We start from the raw sequence: 21,057 nt of genomic DNA, 5'->3' as shown, positions 1-21,057 counted from the left end.
GTCAAATCTTGTTAGAATATAGTTGAAGTCATGTAACTGGAACCGAATATCCGGATTTTAATTTTTTTTTTTCAAAATGTATGTAACTTTTCTGTTTTCCTTAAATATTAATATGCAAGTTAGGGTTTGGTTTTGCTTCAGTATTCAGATTACTTTTTTGAGGAGACTTTGGTATTTGGAGTGCAACAATCATGGATTTGGTTCAATTTAAATACAATGAGTAGAATGCCCTGATGAAAGTGCCATTTCTTTGTGTTTGACTTGGGTGCTTGGGTGTATGACTCAATGCTTTTGTATAGCAAGGGAAATTAAATCGTGAATGCATATATATATATAAAGGGAAAGTTGTGATTACCACTAAATGGGGTGCAATTCATACTGATACAGACAAGAGGTCCTCTGCTCTCACCAATTATTAATATGTATGGGACATTAAAGGAGACATATCAGTGATTTACAGTGAATTATACTCCTCTAGATATAGAAAGATTGTGCTTTAAAAAGTTGTGTTTCAGACTGATTTATTGAGAAATTCCACAAAAAACCTCACTAGCCCCGCCCATCTGTTCCACTTCCTGTTGGCTGAATTCTCTGGATGTGCTGGGGAGCCGCTACTCTCAGCACACTACACTGTAGGATAGGAACCAATCAGCAGCTAGGCTGACCTGATAGGGAACTGAAGCCTTTGTTTTGTGGGAGTGCAGGGCTGTGATTGGCTCTCCCCCTCCTACTGTGCTTCTGGCAGGGACCGTTAGGACACGCCCACTCTTCATTTCAAACAAGGATAGAGAAGTGATAGGGTCTATAGGGAGCTCCAATAAAGGGGCCATTTTTACAGATAGGATTATTTTTTAGCAGAAAGTGAAACCAGCACCATATATTATTCATAAATGCCTACAAAATTAGGGATTTTCCCATTTATCAAATATGTCTCCTTTAAGATATTTTGTGCACCAAGCTTCGAAAAATGCCCTCTAAACAAAACAGAACCAGCATGAAGTAGGACTAGCTTATTATTAATTTATTTATTCACATAACATTTGTGTCCAATGTTTTGGTTCCCATTATGACCTTTATCAAGGATGTATATCTTATACAGAGTATATATAATATTGCAGCATTTTTAGTTAATAACTAGTGGCTTGCACATGACACACCACAATTATCAATTATCAGATATACAAGAGGAAGGCAGTGAGCGAAAAGGTGCTTTGAAAAATAAACCTTCAACAGAGTGCACTTCCAGGCTCAAGGCAGCCTGCAGGAGATTTAGTAAGTACAGGTATGGGATCCGTTATCTGGAAACCCCTTATCCAGAAAGCTCTGAATTACGGAAAGGCCATCTTTCATAGACTCCATTATAATCAAATAATTAGAATTTTTAAAAATGATTTCCTTTTTCTCTGTAATGATGAAACGGTACTTGTCCCCAACTAAGATATAATTAATCATTATTGGAGGCAAAACAATCCTAATGGGTTTAATTAATATTTTAATGATTTTTTAGTAGACTTAAGCTATGGGGATCCAAATTACAGAAAGAGCCCTTATCCGGAAAACCCCAGGTCCCAAGCATTCTGGATAATGGGTCCTACACCTCTACCAGCATTCTACTACTTTGTGTAACTGACATGCTTTAGGACACTTAGGGACACATCTATCAAAATGTGATAGTTTACCACAGAAAAACCCACTTTCTGTTCATTTCTATGGGATTTTCCAAACTGCATTTGTTAAATAGTGAACTCTAACTATCGCCCATTGATAAATACACTTCTAAAAATCCCATAGGAATGAATAGAAAGTGGGTGAGTTTTCTTGTGGTAAATCTCACATTGATAAATCTGCCCCTTAAACTGCAGAACTAGGCATTTGTACTATCATTACTAACAATCGGTAAAATCATTCCCTTTTCTAAAACAGCAGATGTGTGTAGTTGGAATTATTATTTGGGTCTGTGTTACCTGCAAGAAGGGAGTGCTCATAGAGGTAATATTTTTTTATAAATGTAAACAACAGCATTGGATCTCTGCACTACATTATTTGCTGTTACAGGTGTTATGGTACCTACCATAGTTTCCCGTTTTGGAGTGAACCCCCCACCTTCATGCAGTATATTGATTTGACCATTTCTTCCCAGCCCTGTTGTTCTAAAAAAAAAAAAGAGATATTTATGGCCTGTTATTATGTATTCCTGTCTCTGCTATCATCATGTAGTTAGAACCTATTAATGAAAAATAATTATCTGAAAATAGTTTGGCCCAATATTTGTACATAACAACCCTTAGAACCCAAGGTTCTCACCTTGCTGTGGCAGGAGCGGCCCTGAACTACTGTTACGCCTAAAATAGCAGGTGCATGCTAAATAAGCCTCATAGTGGTTTTTTTGAGACTATATAATTATATCTCTGACTTTTTTTTTTTTATTATAAATAAAGATATACATACATACATTGTTCTTTTTTTCTTGTCTTTATTGCCTCCTTTTCACCTCCTTTCTGACTTCTATTACCCTTTATACTGTGCTTAACATTTTAAACACACCCAACATTATCTTTGGTCACCTTTCTATTATTTCCTTTCTCTCCTCCTCCTATGAACTCAGCTCTCTCTTTAACACTATGAACAGCACAATTCTTTGTTTTCTTTATTCTGCTTTCCAGTTCTTTTCACTTTTCTATATTGTATACATTCATCATTACTTCTGGTTTCTGGATTGCTACTGATTAATATTCAAAACTGCAAGATGGAAAGGCAATAGATATAGATGCGCAGTGGCAAACTCACTTGTGTGTTTGCTAGGTGACACATGGGGTACACTTTCATACATGCACAGCTTGCCAATCCTGCTCAGTGCCCTCCTTGCATGAATGCTGCCCCCCACATTCCCCCTTGTTTGAGTACAACTGTTGTAGGTGCTACAGTTTCATCACTCTATTTAAAAACAAAGGGTAAGTTAGGTCTGTGTAGCTCCCCGGGTCAGGAACTGATATAAATGCTTATACATTCCTCGTAAGGCTGAATAAAACAGGCAGTGCAGGGTTTCATCATAAATTCAGCCTACTGAAATGCAACAGGACACAACATTTTTCCATGGTGATGACCCATGTGAGATATGTAGGTGCTCTTTAAAGGACAAGGCAACACAAAATATATTTTTTTTGCCTAATAAAAGAAAAGCAGCTTTGCAATATACATTTATTACAAATTTGTAATGATTTTTGAGTTATTTGTATATATTATTGCTATTAGAAGCAGTGCTTGCCTATCCTTTTCTATTCTCTGCCCTGGTGGCTCAAACTGTTGGAACAATGTAACACAAGCAGCAGACTGACAGACCTGCCTTGCTGGAGGAGACTGACAGTTGCAGCATTGTTTAAAAAGTAACAACCAGGTGTTCAGCAAATGCTGCTTTCAATAGCAATTACATTGACAAATAACTTATAAAGCGCTACAAATTTTTAATTATTTCATATTGGAAAATTGCTTAGAATTATATTTTCTTTTATTATGCAAAAAATTATTTTTGGGGTTGACATACCCTTTAAATAAAAAATGTTAACCATGGCATGGTCAAAGAATTATTGGAAGCTACTCAGATAATGATGAAAGTATAACACAGCACAAACTCATCCTCACAGAGACTGAAATATGTGGGTGTGGCTGCATCTCAGTGTGTTTTGCATCTGAATGGTGTGTCTAGAAACAAGATAAGCTTGAATCATTATGACGCCACTTCAATAAGATAAACAATAAGAATATTAATGCAAAAGAAGAGCATGAAGTATTAGTGCACTACACAGTCAACTCTACTGTTTTGTTTAACTAGAGCAAAGATGGAAAAGCTTGTGAGTTCACAAAGAATGTATATCAAAGCAGACAAAACAATAGCTATAGAGGTTCACTGTAGACTGCTAAAACCTGAACCAGAGGATCAAAATGCCACAATGTACAAGGCTTTAAATGCATGTTATGATTACATAATACCTGAAATGGAAAATCATATGTAAAAACATAAAGAAAAAATGTCCTTGTGGCCCAATTTGTGTAAGTAAAGCAACAAGGACATTTGTTGTTAAAGCAGTAGAATGCTGTGGGGAGAGCTAAATAAAATGTTACACAAAACCCCTGAATGTTGCAGGACTCTATAAAAATGCACGTCATAAAACAGCCCATATTTAATACATAATATAAGGATGGCCTTCACTAAAAATCTGCCTCTGATTTTAAAGTGACCCCCCCACATCCTTTCTGATCATCACTTAGTGACATTTTTGGTCTTGCACGCTCCTTCCCCACCTGCTCCTTTCCTTATTGTCCTATGGTCTTAATCACTATTTTAGGTTTAGTCTCTCCTCCTTTGGGGAGATATCTGATCCTGATACCCTGGTTAGAGAGTACAACCACATACTATCCTTCACCATTGGTTCATTTGCATCCTTATAGGCTAAGGGGCACATTTACTTACCCACGAACGGGCCGAATGCGTCCGATTGCGTTTTTTTCGTAATGATCGGTATTTTGCGATTTTTCGGAAAATTGTCGCGACTTTTTCGTTGCCATTCCGAATGTTTCACTCTACTGCGCATGCGCGCGCAGCGAACAAGGAAGGAGGAAGCGCTGGCAGCTACCCCGGGCTGGTGCTGTTCTCTCTGAACAGGGGCACCAGCCCAGGGCACAAGATAGGCTATTGAAGTCACTTGGGGGTGCCTAACATTTTGGCACCCCCAAGTGACTTTGACTTTCCCTCTCCTTTTATGAATAAACAACAACTATTTCAGTGAGATAAAATAACATTTAATGGCTCAAAATTAAACAAACAATTTCAAATGAAACAAACCATACTATACCAAACAATGGAAAGGTGCATCCCAGTGTCTCATGGTACCCACTTTTCTAACGCGTTTCGCACCAATAGGTGCTTCATCAGAGGAGGCCTCCTCTATATGTTTATTCATATATTGATTCAGGGCCTATCAGTGGGATACAATGTGCAGATTCCCTCTCCCAATTTAATCCTCTTTCCTTCTCCTTTAATGCATTAGTTATTGTAAACCAATTTTTCTACTGATAAGCATCTACACTATCAAAATTAAGCATACAATTCAAGATCCTTTATTACCACTTGTTTATACAGTCTTTCTCTAATCCAAATACCTACCATCCTGTTCATTATATTATGGTGAAAAGCTGGTCCCCTGGGATTCCACTACCCCCTACCAATGAACACGATCTTTTTTTATGGTAGATAGGTGATAGGTGACTTTCCAAAGTTTTTACTTTGTTTAATATTTTTCTCTTTGATGTACTGAACAATTGCCTAGTACAACTAGTGAATTGGGGGTCATGTCCTCAAACGTAGAAGCGATTTACAACCCAATAAAGCAGTACAGAATCTGACACCACTTGAAACTGCTGCACTCTAAAATAGCCTTACTAGGGCCTACGGCTTTCCCTGCCTATGCAAACCAGATTCTTATGCTCTTGTACAAAGTCTGCAAAACGTTTGTGGAGGAAGTCCTGAACATTTCTGAATGAAGAACACCAAAAACTATGCAAGGATTGGGACACCTTATGCCTCACCATATTCAACACACAGCCAAGGAGTTTGGAAACTGCTTAAAGGAACTGTAACACCAAAAAACACAAATATTTTAAAGTAATAAAAATATAATGTGCTGTTGCCCTGCACTAGTAAAAGATGTGTGTTTGCTTCAGAAAGACTACTATAGTTTATATATATAAGCTGCTGTGTAGCCACAGGGGGTAACCATTTAAAGGAACAGTAACACTAAAAAATGAAAGAGCTTTAAAGTAATAAAAATATAATGCACTGTGGCCTGCACTGGTACAACTGGTGTGTTTGCTACAGTAATACTACTATAATTTATATAATAAGCTGCTGTGTAGCCCCGGGGGCAGCCATTCAAGCTGGGAAAAAAGAGAAAAGGCACAGGTTACATAGCAGATAAAAGACAAGTTCTGTAGAATACAATAATGTTTTATCTGTTATCTACTATGTGCCTGTGCCTTTTCTCCTTTGAATGGCTGCCTCCATGGCTATGTAGCAGCTTATTTATATACAAACCGGATTCCAAAAAAGTTGGGACACTAAACAAATTGTGAATAAAAACTGAACACAATGATGTGGAGGTGCCAACTTCTAATATTTTATTCAGAATAAAGAGCTCATTTCAGGGGAATAGCATAAGCAATCCCATACATAATTAAAATACTAAAACAATTTGGAGCCATTTTAGATTTTTGTGCCAACTTAGATAAATCAGAAATATTGTGGTTGGGAAACCCCAATAACACTACCAAGGAAGCAACTGCCATGTTCCAACAAACTACTTCCCAACTCAAATATTAAGAAGAAAAAAACACAGCAGATATAGATAAATTATATAGACTGAACATATCGAATGAGTCCTGCTCATCCACATAGAGCTGACACTTCAAGTTTAACTTTTAATAAACTACAAAAAAATAATACTGTATAAGGATAAATTTAAAGGTCAGCATATTTTAAATGTAGGGATCCCCAAAATTGGCCCGTAGGAGGGTTCCCGTTAGACAGGCACTAGAGGGTGGCTCTGTGGGATTTGGACACCTAAAGGTGGCCCTGTAAGGTTATGTGCTAAAGGGGAGTCTCCCTGCAGTTCAGGCAGCAGCCACTGGGTGGTGTGTTGGGATATAAAAGGGGATGACTCCCATGTTCAGCAGGTTTTATTCCTGGGACCTCCCTCTGCAAAGAGGTGTACAACAGGCTGGTGTCTTTAAAAGAGTCAGTAGTATTGGTAATAGGTCACTCTAGGATTGACAGGCAGGATAATTAGACGGGCAGAGATCACCCCACCAGGAGTATAGGGGTTAAGACCCCCAGCATTCATGGCTGGAGTTTAGGACATGTAGTGTCTAGTCAGGGGGGCCAAGTCACCACCAGGGAGATTCCTAATCAAAGGGTACTTAGGTGTGAGTACCGGGGTGAGTCCTTGTGGAGGGTCAGCCTGGCGGGAGTACTGGGGCGAGCCCTAAGAGAGGGTCTTCTGGCAAGAGTACCGGGGGGAGCTCCTAGATAGGATCACTTGGCGGGAGTACCGTGGGTAGCCCTGAGAGAAATGTTCTCTAAGAGAAAAGTAAAGGAGAAGTGTGACTTGATCTACCTGTGTAACATACCCTAGAAGTTCTGCCTGCTCTCAATAAAGCTAGTTCATCTGGTTCATCATCATACCAGTGTCTTGGCTATTCATACTCAGAGGATCCTCAACTGCCTGGTAAGCAGCTACCCCAAGGGAGGGGCAAGGTACCAGGAGTTGCAGGGAGTCCCTGTCCAAGGAGGACATTACAGAGTTTCCCAGGGAGGGGAGTTATAGTTCTACCTATACCTTCCCTGGGTGGAGGCACGCCAGAAATATTGTACCTGTTCCCCCCTAGTAAGCGGGGGCTCAGGGCTCCTGTAGTGCCAAAAGTAAGCCATTGGAGGCACAAGTAGCAGCACCAACTAAAGTGGGCTACATAAAAATGATAATCTCTCAGCGTATGAATCCATTTTCCAACTCATTAAAAATGTAGTACTGTTTGTGAGAAGGAAGCACTGAAATTTAGTTCATCAGGCAAATCCACTCAGAACACACTCTAGCACACAGCACTCTATCTCCTTCTGTTACCAAATACCAATAAAAAGAATGCAGGCCCGTTCATTAAACAGCAGAGGGAGCTTTAGTTTGGGTGCGCATAGCAAACAGACACACCTATGCAATTCTTATTGAACAGGAACAGCAGCACACAAAGAACACAGGCCAATGTTTAAATTTAGTTAGGATGTGTGTAGAGCAAAGTTTATACTGCAAAATGGCTTCATTTACTGTAGAGAACACACAGCGATTATAATTTTTTGTGTTTAGATCCCCTTTAATACTTACAGAAATAATCCTGTGAGCCTAGCATGTTAGCTAGGATTGGGGGATATTCAACATCACATATTTATAGAAGGCATGTGTATTTCTTATACATACTTTTTGGGGCCTTCATTTGTTAATAGAACATAGGTATAGTGGGACCTGACGTATCTACACCAAAACAACACCCAGTTATAATCTAGGATAGCGTGCCTGTGACAGAGCACATACTTCAGCAAGCCACGATTACAACAGACTACCCAGACACTGTAATTAAAATAATCAAATACTGCTGAAACGCATTTTGCCTAAATGTTTTTTCAAGACAAAAAATCCAGGGGAGCCACGGTGATTTAAATATCCTGCTCCTGTATTTGTGGCCAATCCTATTGTTTCGCATCACAACCAATCACAGCCGAGATTGAGAAATTTCAGTGAATCCTCGATTGCTAGGTGTGTTTTCCAGGCTTGTTCACACTACCAGCATCTGTCAGCTGTCAACACCTGAATCCCCAGACTCTGTAATTAAAATAATGAAATAATGGGGACATGCGTTTTGCTTAAACTGTTTTTCAAGACACAAAAAATCAGGGAAGCTGCAGTGACTTAAATATCCTTCCCCATCTGCATATCCGACCACTTAGCATAGTTTCCAGGCATGCTTGCCCAGCCTGATTCTAAGCAGAGTTGCATGCTACTGTTATACTGAGTGCATTGCAGCCTGTAGAATGTTTCTGGAGACAGTACCATTTTCCCTTTGGGACTGCCACCTCATAACCACCATCTACACCCACTGGTCACTCACTTCTTTAGACACAAAGAGACCAGTTAGTGTTAAGATTAGCAAGGATGCACTAAAAGTGATTCTGTTTGTGTATATCAGATCCCCAGTGTGCATCCCTCCTATGAGTTCTCTAGACACAAAGTAAGCGATATTTGATTATTTTAATTAAAGTCTGGGTACTGTCATAATCTTGGTGTGCTGAAGTATTTGCTCAGAGGTAGGTGCCCATCCTAGATTAGTGGTCCTGTCTGGAAGGGCGAGGTGCGTGCTGGGAAATTTTGGATACTAGCTGTTACAAATACCAGCTAACCATATCCTCTTGTGGTGATTTAATACTAAGGGGATAAGTACTGTGTTTAAGCGCAGCCTATGGACACTGGTAATAACATAGGTTTTGTAGATAATCAGTACATGGAGTTGCCTAGAAAACAATGCTAGGCAAAATTAGCAAGAGATCTACTAACAAGCAGTTACTCATAAGACAACAGCTGGGTTTTGCTTTGGTGTAGATGTCAGGTCCTACTATATCTAAGTTCTATCAACAAATGTTGGCCCTGAAAGGTATGTTTGAGAAGTACACATATAATTTATAGATACATAATGGTAAATATCTGATAGCAGACATGAGCAATCATTATTTTTTTCACATCTGGCCCCTGTGCCTAGCTAAGATGCTAGGCTCACAAGATTATTAGCACTAATCTGAGAAGTACACTGACCTTTAAAGTTTATCCTTATTTGATTTTATTTTGATGTATTACAATTTTTAATTTTTTTAATCCTATGGGGATGAGCCCTGGCAAAATGTGTTTTGTCCTTCCCTCTTTTTAATTATGGGGATTTAACATCTTATGAATCGTGGTGTGCCTTAGAAATTCCCATTAGACATGGCCTATTCATTTTATACAAGATTCTTTTGGATTGTTAGTATTTAAACCCACTTTCTTATTTGTGTAAATGGGAATCAGAATTAAATATTAAATTATCTAATATTTTATATATATATCTTTTTATATTTTACTATCTTGCTGGTATCAAACCCCAACAATGTTATATAAGATGGGTCTGATACCTTCCGATAGCTTCTGGAGATGTGAAACAGAGGTAGGAATCTTAAAACATTCTTAAAACAATCTTAAACATTTGGCTGCTATGTCCAGTAATAACCCCTTCTGGGACCAAGTGAAACAGATATGTGAGCCAAGTAATAAGCCCTTTAATGACCCTACTAAAAGTGATCTAATGTTCCAGCTCTTACTATCAGCTACAGCAGTGATTCCCCTGCAAAAAAGATCCCCACACATACAGATGAGAGATGGTTTTTAGGAGAAGGAAAGTTAAAAATCACTGGGGGTGCCAAATGTTATTCCCCCCCCCCCCCCCCCCCAGTGAATGTAATCGCTTATCTTTTACCCTGAGCTGGAGTTCATGTTAGGAGAAAACCGCACCAGGGTAGCTGCGAGCCAGCGATCCTTTAACAAAAAAAGCTTTTTCACTCTACTGTGCATATGTAGGCCCCAGGATTCCGAAGAGAGAAGGAAGAGAATGACTGGCATTTGGCAACCCCCCATTGATTTTTACTTTTCCTTTCCTTTAAAGCAATAAATTAAATATTACTTATAGAAGAACTTAACAGCTCACTCCACAATAAGTATAATTACTATTGTACAGTTTGGTGCCCCTTAGGGCTCTGGTACACGGGGAGATTAGTCGCCCCTGTGACAAATCTCCCTTGTTGTGGGCGACTAATCTCCCCGATATGACAACCAACAGCGAAAATGTAAATCGATGGTGGGATGGCATACACGGCGGAGTGATTTGTGAAAATCGCTTAAGTTGCCTCGAGAGCCAACTTCGGCGATCGTGCTGCCGCGTATGCCATCCCACCGACAAGTTACATTTTATGTAAATCCCACTGGCAAAAATATAAATCGCCAGTGGGATGGCATACGCGGCGGCGCAATTTGCGGTAATCGACGAAGTTGCCTCTCGAGAGCGACTAATCTCCCCATGTACCAGAGCCCTTAAAGGACTATGTTAAAGCCCAAAATGCCTCAAATAAATAATAGATCTCTAATCAGTAACTTTTGTGAGAATTATGACAAACTTTCAGGTAATGTAAATACTAGCACAGATTAGATGTATATGTAAACATTATATACTTATATAATGTTCAATAAATAAATAGAATAAACAAATCGGAACTCTGGGCAGCAAATACAATCCACTTCTATGGAAAATGGTAGCTGAGGCGGTGGAGGGCACAGCGAGACACTAACACGAAAGGCAAGTTTTTTTTGTTTCTTTATTTTGATTTTCTCTAACAGAAGCAAGAGATCCAAGTACAGTGGAAACAGCTTTGGAGTAAGGTTACCGCGTACCATCAGCTACTGACTGCGTTACGCTGACTCGCCACTCCCACAAGGCGGCTTCGAGTGCGTCACTGCGCTTACGTGTAGTCCCGACGCTAGTCTCGCGTGATGAGACTTGCGGCCTTGGGATTTTCTGTAAGACAGGAGGCTAGGAGCTTGCGGTTAACATTTTTGCGGGAGGTGTAAGTAGCGATGTGGGAGTGCGGGCTGTGTTTGGAAAAGTGGGAATGTTGGGCTGTGTTAGGAAAAGCGGGACTGTTTGGCAGCATGAAAGCCGTGTAGGGGAGGGACCATGCAAGCACCCTAGCAACCGAAATCGCTCCCGAAGTCTGCTGCTCACTGACAGCAGAGGGCCCCCCTTAAGACCCGAAATTCCCCCCGCCCGGGACGACTGTGTCCCATGTCCACCTCTGATGGCGGCACTGACCACTATATATTTTCCTTTTAGTAAAAAAATATACGTTTACCTACCCGTTCTTCTTGTATCTCCTCCCCTTTTATCCTCTCGCCTGTTCCAAATCTTCTTGGGGGGTTGTAGGGCAACCCCTCTCCCACTTCCTCTCCATCACTAATGCGAGTGGTACCCTTGTCTTGGGCTACAAGCCTAGGCTACCAGCTAATGGCCTTTATAGGGGCAATGCGGCTCTGCATCATCAATATGGGTGTAAAATGTGTAAACATTGCCTATGCGGGCAAGCTTTTGATTCCCATTCCATATAGCTGTTTTAGCTGTCAAGCACTGTGACATTTGAGTGAGCTTGTATAAGAATGGATTGTGTGATTTAGTAAAGAAACCTATATTTTGTTTATTTCATATTAAGCAGATCAAGCCATTAGGTCACTAGTAACATCCTTTCAATTTGATATTGAAAAATGTGGTTATTAGACTTAAAATGTTAAAATTGATATAGAAATTATTTTTGCATATACAGGTATCCATACTAATCTGCTATTTAGATGTGTGTTTGACATAGGGGACATTTATATTGCATTAGTATATCTTAAATGTCTCCACATTTTTGGTTATTGAGAAAGAATAGGCATTTTCATATTATAGATATTGATTGTTTGCTTGATTGAGCAGGTTTAAATATTTTGGTAATTGTGATGATGGTGATAATAAACCAATAGAATGAGTATTCTAATAATTTTCACAACAATTTGGTCACTGTTGTCAGTTTGTTGTTTCTGGGTAGAAAAGGCAGTATGCCAACTCCCCTGCAGTTGTGAATACAGATATTCCACCACTGTCAAACTCTTGCAGGGTTTTGGGAGGTAGGTAATCCATGCAAGGAGGGATTTCCACTTTTTTTTGTTTTGTTAATATTTCATTTTAATATACATGTATTGCTGCTGCCTCAACTCATTTTACACAATACATTACACATTATTTTAAGTGGAGTGTTATATTAGAAAGGGTTTTGACCACTTTCAAGTTGCCATTGTGACACACTATGGTTGCTAATTGTCGTAGAGATTTGAGGGATGTGCATAGATTTGGTCCAGCCCTTGAGAGGGACTGGAAACATATGCATGTGCCTAAAACGAAAACTCATGTTTTTGTATAAAACAGCACTGACATAAGCCACTGGTTTTAATTAGTAGGACCAAGACTGCCAACAATCTTATTATACGCACCTCAGGGGACTTTTTAAAGGCATTGAGAATGTAGTCATGAAGGTAAGGAACAGCATAGGGCACTGCTTTGATCTTCTAAGAAAGCCAACAATATACTGAATTGTTGCTAAAAAAAAAAATGCTATTTACTTTTAAGCCTAATGGCTCATGGGCGTTTTGGCCACACTTTCATTCTCTGGAAAAAGGGTGGTCAAAACATCCCTTTTACTGCCTCTAATGTTATGTAGCATGAGGTCCTGTGTCTAAGCATATACACACTCTAGAAAGCATAGCTTGAAGGTCAGAGTGAGATTTGCTGTGCTTGGAATTTTTGGAGATATTTCTGAATTACTGATATTGCAATGTATTTTATCTTTGCCTTTTATAAGATAAGGGGGGACTGGAAATTGTCACAGAAGTGGGGATGTGATATGGTCTTTGTTGACACCATAAATATCTGTTTTTTGCAACAAATATTAAATCTTTAATTGGCAGACAGTTTCCCCAAATGCAGTTACTGCCTTGAAATTTAAAAAAAAAATGTGTCTGCCTTTTCAATTGAGTGACATGTTGTGAAGGCAAGGGATAGGTTACCTGTTAAATCTGTATGTATATTCATTTTTCAGGACAACCTGAGTTTTTGTGTAATTCTTAAATACATACAATCCATAGATACTTAAATAAAAAAAAAAGACCAGTTTTCATAATATATTTTAGATATATTCTATCTTGTGCTCATATACAACTAAAAGCCCCATGTCTCACAGAAACACTAATAACAAATATAGTTTGAACTATACAAAGGAAAACTCCCAGCATTAAATTAACAAATTGTCAAAGCACCACATCAGAAAACAGCAAATGTTTGATTGCAAGACCAATTATTATATAACAGAAGATTTTTGTTTTGTTTTTTTTATTTGTGGTGGTTTGCTTTTCTCCCAGCCAGTAACAAAATAGAAAAACAACTAACACTATTTGACATGTACATTATTAAGTTATGGGTTTGATAGAGCAAGGTAATGCAATCAAATTGCATGATATTTCATGTGTAGTAGAGAGGTTAGTATCTTCAAATATATAGCCTTTGGAAAATGCAAGTACTGTAGTTTCTAAGGAAAATGGGAGGGGCTGTATATAGGGGTAGATATTCCATGGACTCAACATGCATTTATCCATGGGGACTAAATATTGCAATAAGGTGTTAACTATTTTGCCATTTTTTGAGAGAATGGTCTAAATAACAACCTTAAGACTAAATAAATTAAACAAGAAGCATAACAGGGCCTGTTAAACTGTGTTTGGGGCAGTTTTTGTTTAATTTTAGCAAAGCTGTTTCTGAGGGACTCTAAGTACCAGGAGACGAGTGATCTCTTCTGTCCCCCATGTCCAGAATCTCTGTATAACAGTACGTTGCCAGGTGAGGTGACTATAGTCTGCAGGTAAGTAGTCTTAGGGCAGATGTTTAATTTTTTTTTTAATACCACTTTCTCAGGCTTGTTTAATAGAGAATAAAATTGGGAGACAGGTTTAAATGAGTTAGGTCTGAAAACCATCTCTTCTAGACATCGAGGCGTGACATCAGTTCTGGAGCTGCCTAATAAAGCTTTCAGGGCATGTCGTAATTGGATGTATCTAAAAAACATTTTATTGGATAAATTAAATTTGACTTTTAGGTTGTTAAAGAGAGTGTTTCTCCTTTTTCATGTACTCAACCCAAATATTTACTTTTACACAAAGTGCAAACTTGTGGGTCATGTATGGCTTGGGGAGTTAAAGGTTATTCCAGAGGGTTATATAGTAAGACAGTGTTGCAGGGCAGATTTCCATGTTTCAATGGAGCAGGAGCAGGTTTATTAAAATTTGAGATTGGAGCTCACCACAGAAAAATTCACCCACTTTCTATTCATTCCTATGGGATTTTTAGAAGCCTATCTAAAAATCCCATAGGAAAGAATAGAACGTGGGTGAATTGTTCTGTGGTGAACTATAATCTCAAATTTTGAAAAATCTGCCGGTAACAGTAGGTTTGCGTACCAAAACATCAAATATATGAACCCCAGGGGACTACCGAACAGTTTGATGCCCATTATACATAGTTTTCCAAATCTATGTGCAATGCAGAGGCAACCAAATTAAAATATAGCACACACAAAACAAGTAATACAAAACAATGCAGGTCACAATAAAATCACTAAGATCCAATTAAACCACTCAAATCAATGCATTTTTTTACCTAGTGTAATCTGTTGTCAGCATCACAGTTTGAATAGTTTCACTTGTCACATAAGTTTTATGAACAGAAACAAGCAACAAAATCTATGCAGAACTGTAAATGGAACAGAATGGCTAAAAAATGTGACAAACTCGGAAAAAAAATGGAATATAATCACAAAAACATACAAAAGATATTGAATAGTGCAGTTAGCAAATACGCTATTCACAATGGCAGTAAAACTTTTTTTTTGGTAAAAAAACACGATACAGTAAAACACCACCACACATTTGGGTAAGTGTGTATGAGTGTGTGTGCACTTGGCAAAATGCATGTTGTGAGTGCTGTGAATGTGCAACCCCCCCGATACCCCATGTGCATGACACTAACCTGGAGTAGGCAGGCAGCAAATCCAGCAGCAAATGATGTGGTGGGTGGGCGGCACTGGAGGGTCCCAAAAGTACAGGCAGTAGCAGACATGTAGATTCCATGTATCTGTTGCTGCCTAGGGGCCCCTGGGAAACCGAACACATCAGGGGCTGCTCTTTTCCCGATTCCGCTCATTGCCTAGGGGCTGAGGAACAAGCAGGGAATGCTCACCTGCCTGTAAGTGCTGCAGAACTTAGAATCTACTGTCTGTGGCACTTTTATCCACAGAATTGTTCCAGTTAAAGGGTTAAAATAACATTCAGTTTCTCGTAATAGAGCATTAGGTAAATTTATAGGAAAATCTAATATATATGTATATATACATATATATTTAGCAGTTTGGATCCTAGATCAAATTGCAGTAGAAGTGCTGTGCACCATTGTATATAAACATTATTTTACATAAACAGTGGGGTCTCATGCACGCTGTAGGTATTCTTTCTCTTGTATGCCTAGTTTAGATCAGAATTGAACTCAATGTAAGGTAGCTAGAAAGTGTACCATTAAAGTAGTTGTTCACCTTCAATATCCAAACCTTATTAAACCACCAACATTGCTCTCAGCGTATTAGAAAATTCATTTTTCATAAAGAAAATGAAAAAGGCCACTGTAAAAGCTACTCTTTGTACCTGTTAAATCAGTCCTTCTAATTCAGTTTTCTGAAGGGATGGGAGTGGCCTATTTTGAACCTGACATGCTAACTATGTATATGGCAAAGATTGTTCAATTAATGTGAACTGTTAGATTTGTGAATGTTGTACAAAGGTGAACAACCCTTTAAGCACAAAAAGGTCTCAATAGGTAAAAGGATCAAAATTGTATTTTTGCTGCTTTAAAGGGGATGTTTACCATTTTCAAAGTCCAACAAGAGAGGCAGTACTTTGCAAAAGAAAAACTTTACCACATGCAGAGATCGGCAGCAAGGAGGAATGAAGGTGTACAATCAAGTGCTTCTGTGCAGCCAACTGGATTTATCTATACAGGAAAGAAGAGAGTTTGGAAACGACTGCGTACTCTCTTACTCCCTGCTGCCGATCCCTGCATATGCTAATAGATAAACGACTTAAATATAGACAAGAGAATTGGTAGAAAAAAAAAGGAAAAAGTTGGATGCAGAAACAGCATGCAGCGTTCACATCCGACAGGTGTGTCATGTTGGATGGCAAATGTTCTGTGTAGTTTATACATTAGATATCAGTCCCATTATATTTTGACCCATGTGACAACATGTAGGATGTGTTGTATTGTTCCAACACCATCCTAAAAAAGCCTGTTAGGGAACTGCAGCATATTGCACATCAAATTTGTCAACAGCAGTATCTATCAGTGAACTTTCACTTTTCATGCCTTATGTGTTAATGATTTTATGCGTTTTAAGCTGTTTGTTAATGGAACAGCATTGCTAAAAATGTTTGCATGTCTTAAGGTCGCCAGACAAGCAGAACTTTCTCCTGATATTCCCACCTAAGGTGGACGGTATCTGGGTAACTTGCTTGTTTGGTCCTAGGGCTAAATGATGGGAATACAAGCTGTCAAGCTGAGAAACGCATCAATAAGCCATTGCGGTCCTTGATCCAGTGGGAAAGTCAAACCTGCCTGCTTGATATTTGCGTGATTTTTGGCCAGATATCAGTTGGGTAGGCCCATCGGAGGGCCCCATACACAGGCAGATAAGCTGCCAAATCGATCTAAAGAACCCAGATCAACAGCTTAAATGTGTCCCTTTATGGCCACCTTTACAATATTGTCCAGCTTCTTGGAGAAAAAGGGTTATATAGTTACAGATGAACCAACTTTTGCAGCAATATAATTATCATTGTTTGGGGTATGTATAAGCAATTTGGTAATGATTTATGCCCAATCTTATTGAGCTCCAAGCAAGGTGGTGAAAATATTTTGTCTTTTTGATTTTTATTTTTTTTTTGTTCTTTTTCTTGAACCACTTGCTACATTGCTACATGGGGCTTGTGTTTGGGGTCATGGTCTGAATAAAAGATGAACTTTTTACCAAGTTTTATTTTTAACTGGTTCTCTTGCAGTATTTCACTTTTGTGCCACATCCGTTCTTACTTTTTTTACGCAATATGTTAGTCCCTGCTCACGAGAAACAGCCTCACGGCATAATACTAGCACCATAATAGTTTACTGTAGTTATCTTTTTGCTTTCAACCTTTGGCAAAATGCTGTTTCATCTAAATTGGCCATAAAAAAAGCTTTTTTCCCACATCACAACTATGTCTACTTTTACTGAAATGATTGCATCCTGACCTACCACCTGGTCAGACTGACATGGAATAAACAAATGAATTGCTTTAAACTAAGAGAAAACTACTTTTTTTTGTATTTAAACAAACCGCATCTATTTCCAAAATTACTTTATTTATAACTGGAATAATAATACCGTTAGCTGAACATCAAATTTGGGCACCCCTGGACTACATTTTTTTTACATATAACTGAAATTATAGTAGTGATACAAATGTATCAGTTTTGGAAGTTCTAAACCTAGTGTGTGGACATTGAAACGTGATCAAATAAGCTTTGACAGATTGACTGCCTGCCCAAAACAAAACTGATACATTTACAGTATATGACATTATTTTAGTTAATGTTATATGTTAAAAATTTTGGCTGATCCTGCATTCTGTTACATTTATGCATGGGTTTTGCCATCTGTCTAGCAGCCCCTTTACCATCTAAGTCTGACTTTATGTGACATTGAGATGACCAGGTGACTTAAATCTTCAATGGTTGTCACACATGTATTACCTATACATGTAGTTTTGTGTCTCTAGGCAAAGGCATATATTGTCTTTTTATGTACTTATGTACCTGAAGTAAAGATTAAGTGGGTTCTGGTTATTGTCGGTTGCTGTCTGGTTATAAGTTGGTTGCTGTCTTTAATATTCCAATGCAGTACTAATTCTGTGTTGGAATGTTGGGCGTCAGACTGTATGCCCAAAGAAATATTACCTTGCATTGCATTTATTTATTATCATATTATTACGATGCAGAGAACTCATAACTTCTAAATGTTTTGTTGCATGAAGGTAGTTTTGGGATATCCCCTATGACTTTATTGTTATTACATGCATTTATAAATGGTAAGCATATTACTGAGCAATCTACATGGGTTTATTCATCACAGTCATACACAGATTGTGAGTTTTCAAGAAAACTCAGTTTAGTTGCTTTACTTATTTTTGCTAGATACTAAATGATGTGCAGATTAACAATATTAATTTACCAACCTTTATCTGCGACTAAACCCATTCATTACTTACTTTTTTTGTAGGCTGTCTTTCTCTGGTGATAGAAGTTGGTGTTATTTATTATTTCCAGTAGTAGACGATAGCCATATCTGCTTTAGTTTATAAAACTAGTTGAAAAACATTTCTTACAGGTACAGGTATGGGACCTGTTATCCAGAATGCTCAGGTCCTGGGGTCTTCTGGATAAGGGGTCTTTCTGTAATTTGGTTCTCCTACCCTTAGGGGGAGATTTATTACTACATCAACGCTCGGAGCGTATTTTTGCTGATTTTTTTCGTGCTAGCGCGACTTTTTTCGTATGCTTGCATGACTTTTTTCGTATGCTTGCACGACTTTTTTGTATGCTTGCGTGACTTTTTCGTACTCTTGCCCAAAAAATTTGGAAAGGTTCTACCGCTGTTCACAGTGCGGTATGAAAATTTTGTGACTTTGAGATCGCCAATGCGATATTATCGTGACTAATACAATTTTTTCGTAAGCTTTTTTGTGATATTTGCGATCTTTAGAAATTATTGTATCCAATACGAATTTTTCCCATTCGGGATTCGAACTCGTGTTTTAATGAATCGGCCCCTAAGTCTACTAAAAAAATAATTTAAACAGTATTTAAACCCAGTAGTAGACCCAGTAGTATTTTTTTTTTTTTTTTAAATTAGGATTATTTATATCTTAGTTGGGATCAAGTACAAGGTACTGTTTTATTGTTACAGAGAAAAAGGAAACCATTTGTAAAAATGTGAATTATTTGATTAAATTGGAGTCTATGGGAGATGGCCTTTTTGTAATTCAGAACTTTCTGGATAATGGCTTTCCGGATAAGGGGTCCAATACCTGTATTCCATTACATTTTTAGCAGCATTTTTCTGTTGTGTCCATATTTGCCATTAAAGTATTGTTTTAATATTGTCCACTTTTATGAAACATTTCATGCATTAATCTATTCTCCTTTGTCACCTTAGTCCGTACTCAATGAGCTTCCCCCGCGATGTCCGAGCGGCTGGGGCAGACTGCAAAAGGAAAGGATGGCAAGAAGTATTCGTCCCTCAACCTATTTGATACTTACAAGGGAAAGTCCTTAGAGGTGCAGAAACCAGCAGGTGAGATATTTGAATTTAGATGTGTGTTTGCAGAGAACCTGACAACTGCTCGACTGTACATGGTTTCATATGTGTGAGTTTTTGACAAGTCAGGCTTTCAAGAAGAGCTAGGCAATTGTATGTTAAGGTGACTGGCACTCCTGGAGTGTTAAAGTGCTACTTGTTTATCTTTATTATTTAAAATGTATATTTTTGAAGATATTGACCTACTAAGCTCTTTCTGATCTCTTGCTTATATCTCATTAAGCTGCTCTCAGTAGGGGATGATGGGTGGGTGTGTCCTAACAGTTCCTGCCAGAAGCACAGCAGGAATAGCCAATCACAGCCTTGCACTCGCACAATGAAAGACAGGCTTCAGTTCCCTATCAGGTCAGCCTAGCTGCAGATTGGTTCCTATCCTACAGTGCCGTGTACTGCACATCCAGAGATTTCAGCCAGCTGGAAGTAGAACAGATGGGGAGGACTTGTGGGGTTTTGGTGGAATTTCTCAATAAATCAGTCTGAAACACAACTTTTTTAAGCACAATCTTTCTATATTTAGAGGAGTATAATTCACTGGTACATTCCTAATTTTTATATGATATGTAACCTTTAAAGCTGCATTATTTCTGGTCATGTGATCTGAGGAAGCACACAGCCCATCACTAAATGGTGGATCAAGGAAAAGGATGTAAAAAGGCAATATTTACTGATATACTACACCTTGGGGTTTCTTGGGGATTCTTTAATAGGTCACTTAACATAATATAATCTATCTGTTGGTTAAATATTCATTCTGGGGGTATAGTTTTCCTTTAAATAAATGATTGTATAAAAGTGTGTGAAAGGCAGTCATTTGACTGGAAAGGGTGGTCTTAAGGGGTCTTCAGAGGAAACATATGAGGGCTCATTTACAATGCACCACTCAGTGTGCAAAGTGTTGTGCCTGGTGCTTTGTACAAATAATATAGTGCCAGCAATGTATTGGTGAGTAGTGGGCAGGTGACAGCCTACGGTAGGCAGGTAGGCCAAGGCTGATTTTTGCCAGATTTTTCATCTGCACAGCGCAGAGAGCAGCAACCCCAGCTTTACAAGTGTTTTGTAGACGAGCACTAAGGGATGCACTCTTGCACCTTGGAGGTGATCTAAAGGGTGCCTCCAACGTAAGTAATTGACCCCTATAATTTCCATGTATCTTCTTTTTGTGTTTGCGTATCTACCTCCCCCAACATGCCCCTGTCATATTGGGCCATGTCGAAGTCATTATTCTGGTTGTTCTTTGTCCTGCTCTCCTTGTCTTCTAGAGGTGAAGGATTGAGAGGGGTTCAAAGGAAAGGTTTTTTTTTTTTTTAAAAAATATACTGACCCTGAACTGGAGCAGACTGTAGCAG

General features: G+C 38.6%; 1 protein-coding gene across 3 annotated transcripts in view; it reads left to right on the top strand.

Moving 5' to 3' along the window:
• Positions 1-11,128: 11,128 nt before the first annotated feature.
• prrc2a (proline rich coiled-coil 2A) overlaps positions 11,129-21,057 on the top strand; it is a 66,646-nt gene continuing 56,717 nt past the window's right edge. For 2 of the 3 annotated variants that reach the window (XM_002941303.3, XM_004916926.2), the window contains exons 1-2: positions 11,129-11,239; positions 19,550-19,687. In XM_002941303.3, the coding sequence (XP_002941349.3) occupies positions 19,576-19,687 (112 nt within the window). In that variant the 5' untranslated portion in view covers positions 11,129-11,239; positions 19,550-19,575. The remainder of the gene's footprint in view (positions 11,240-19,549; positions 19,688-21,057) is intronic. The other variant, XM_012968963.2, reaches the window with a different exon arrangement.

Source organism: Xenopus tropicalis, chromosome 8 (genome assembly GCF_000004195.4).
Source record: "Xenopus tropicalis strain Nigerian chromosome 8, UCB_Xtro_10.0, whole genome shotgun sequence".
NCBI lineage: Eukaryota > Metazoa > Chordata > Amphibia > Anura > Pipidae > Xenopus > Xenopus tropicalis.
This window is presented reverse-complemented; position numbering and strand designations above follow the sequence as displayed.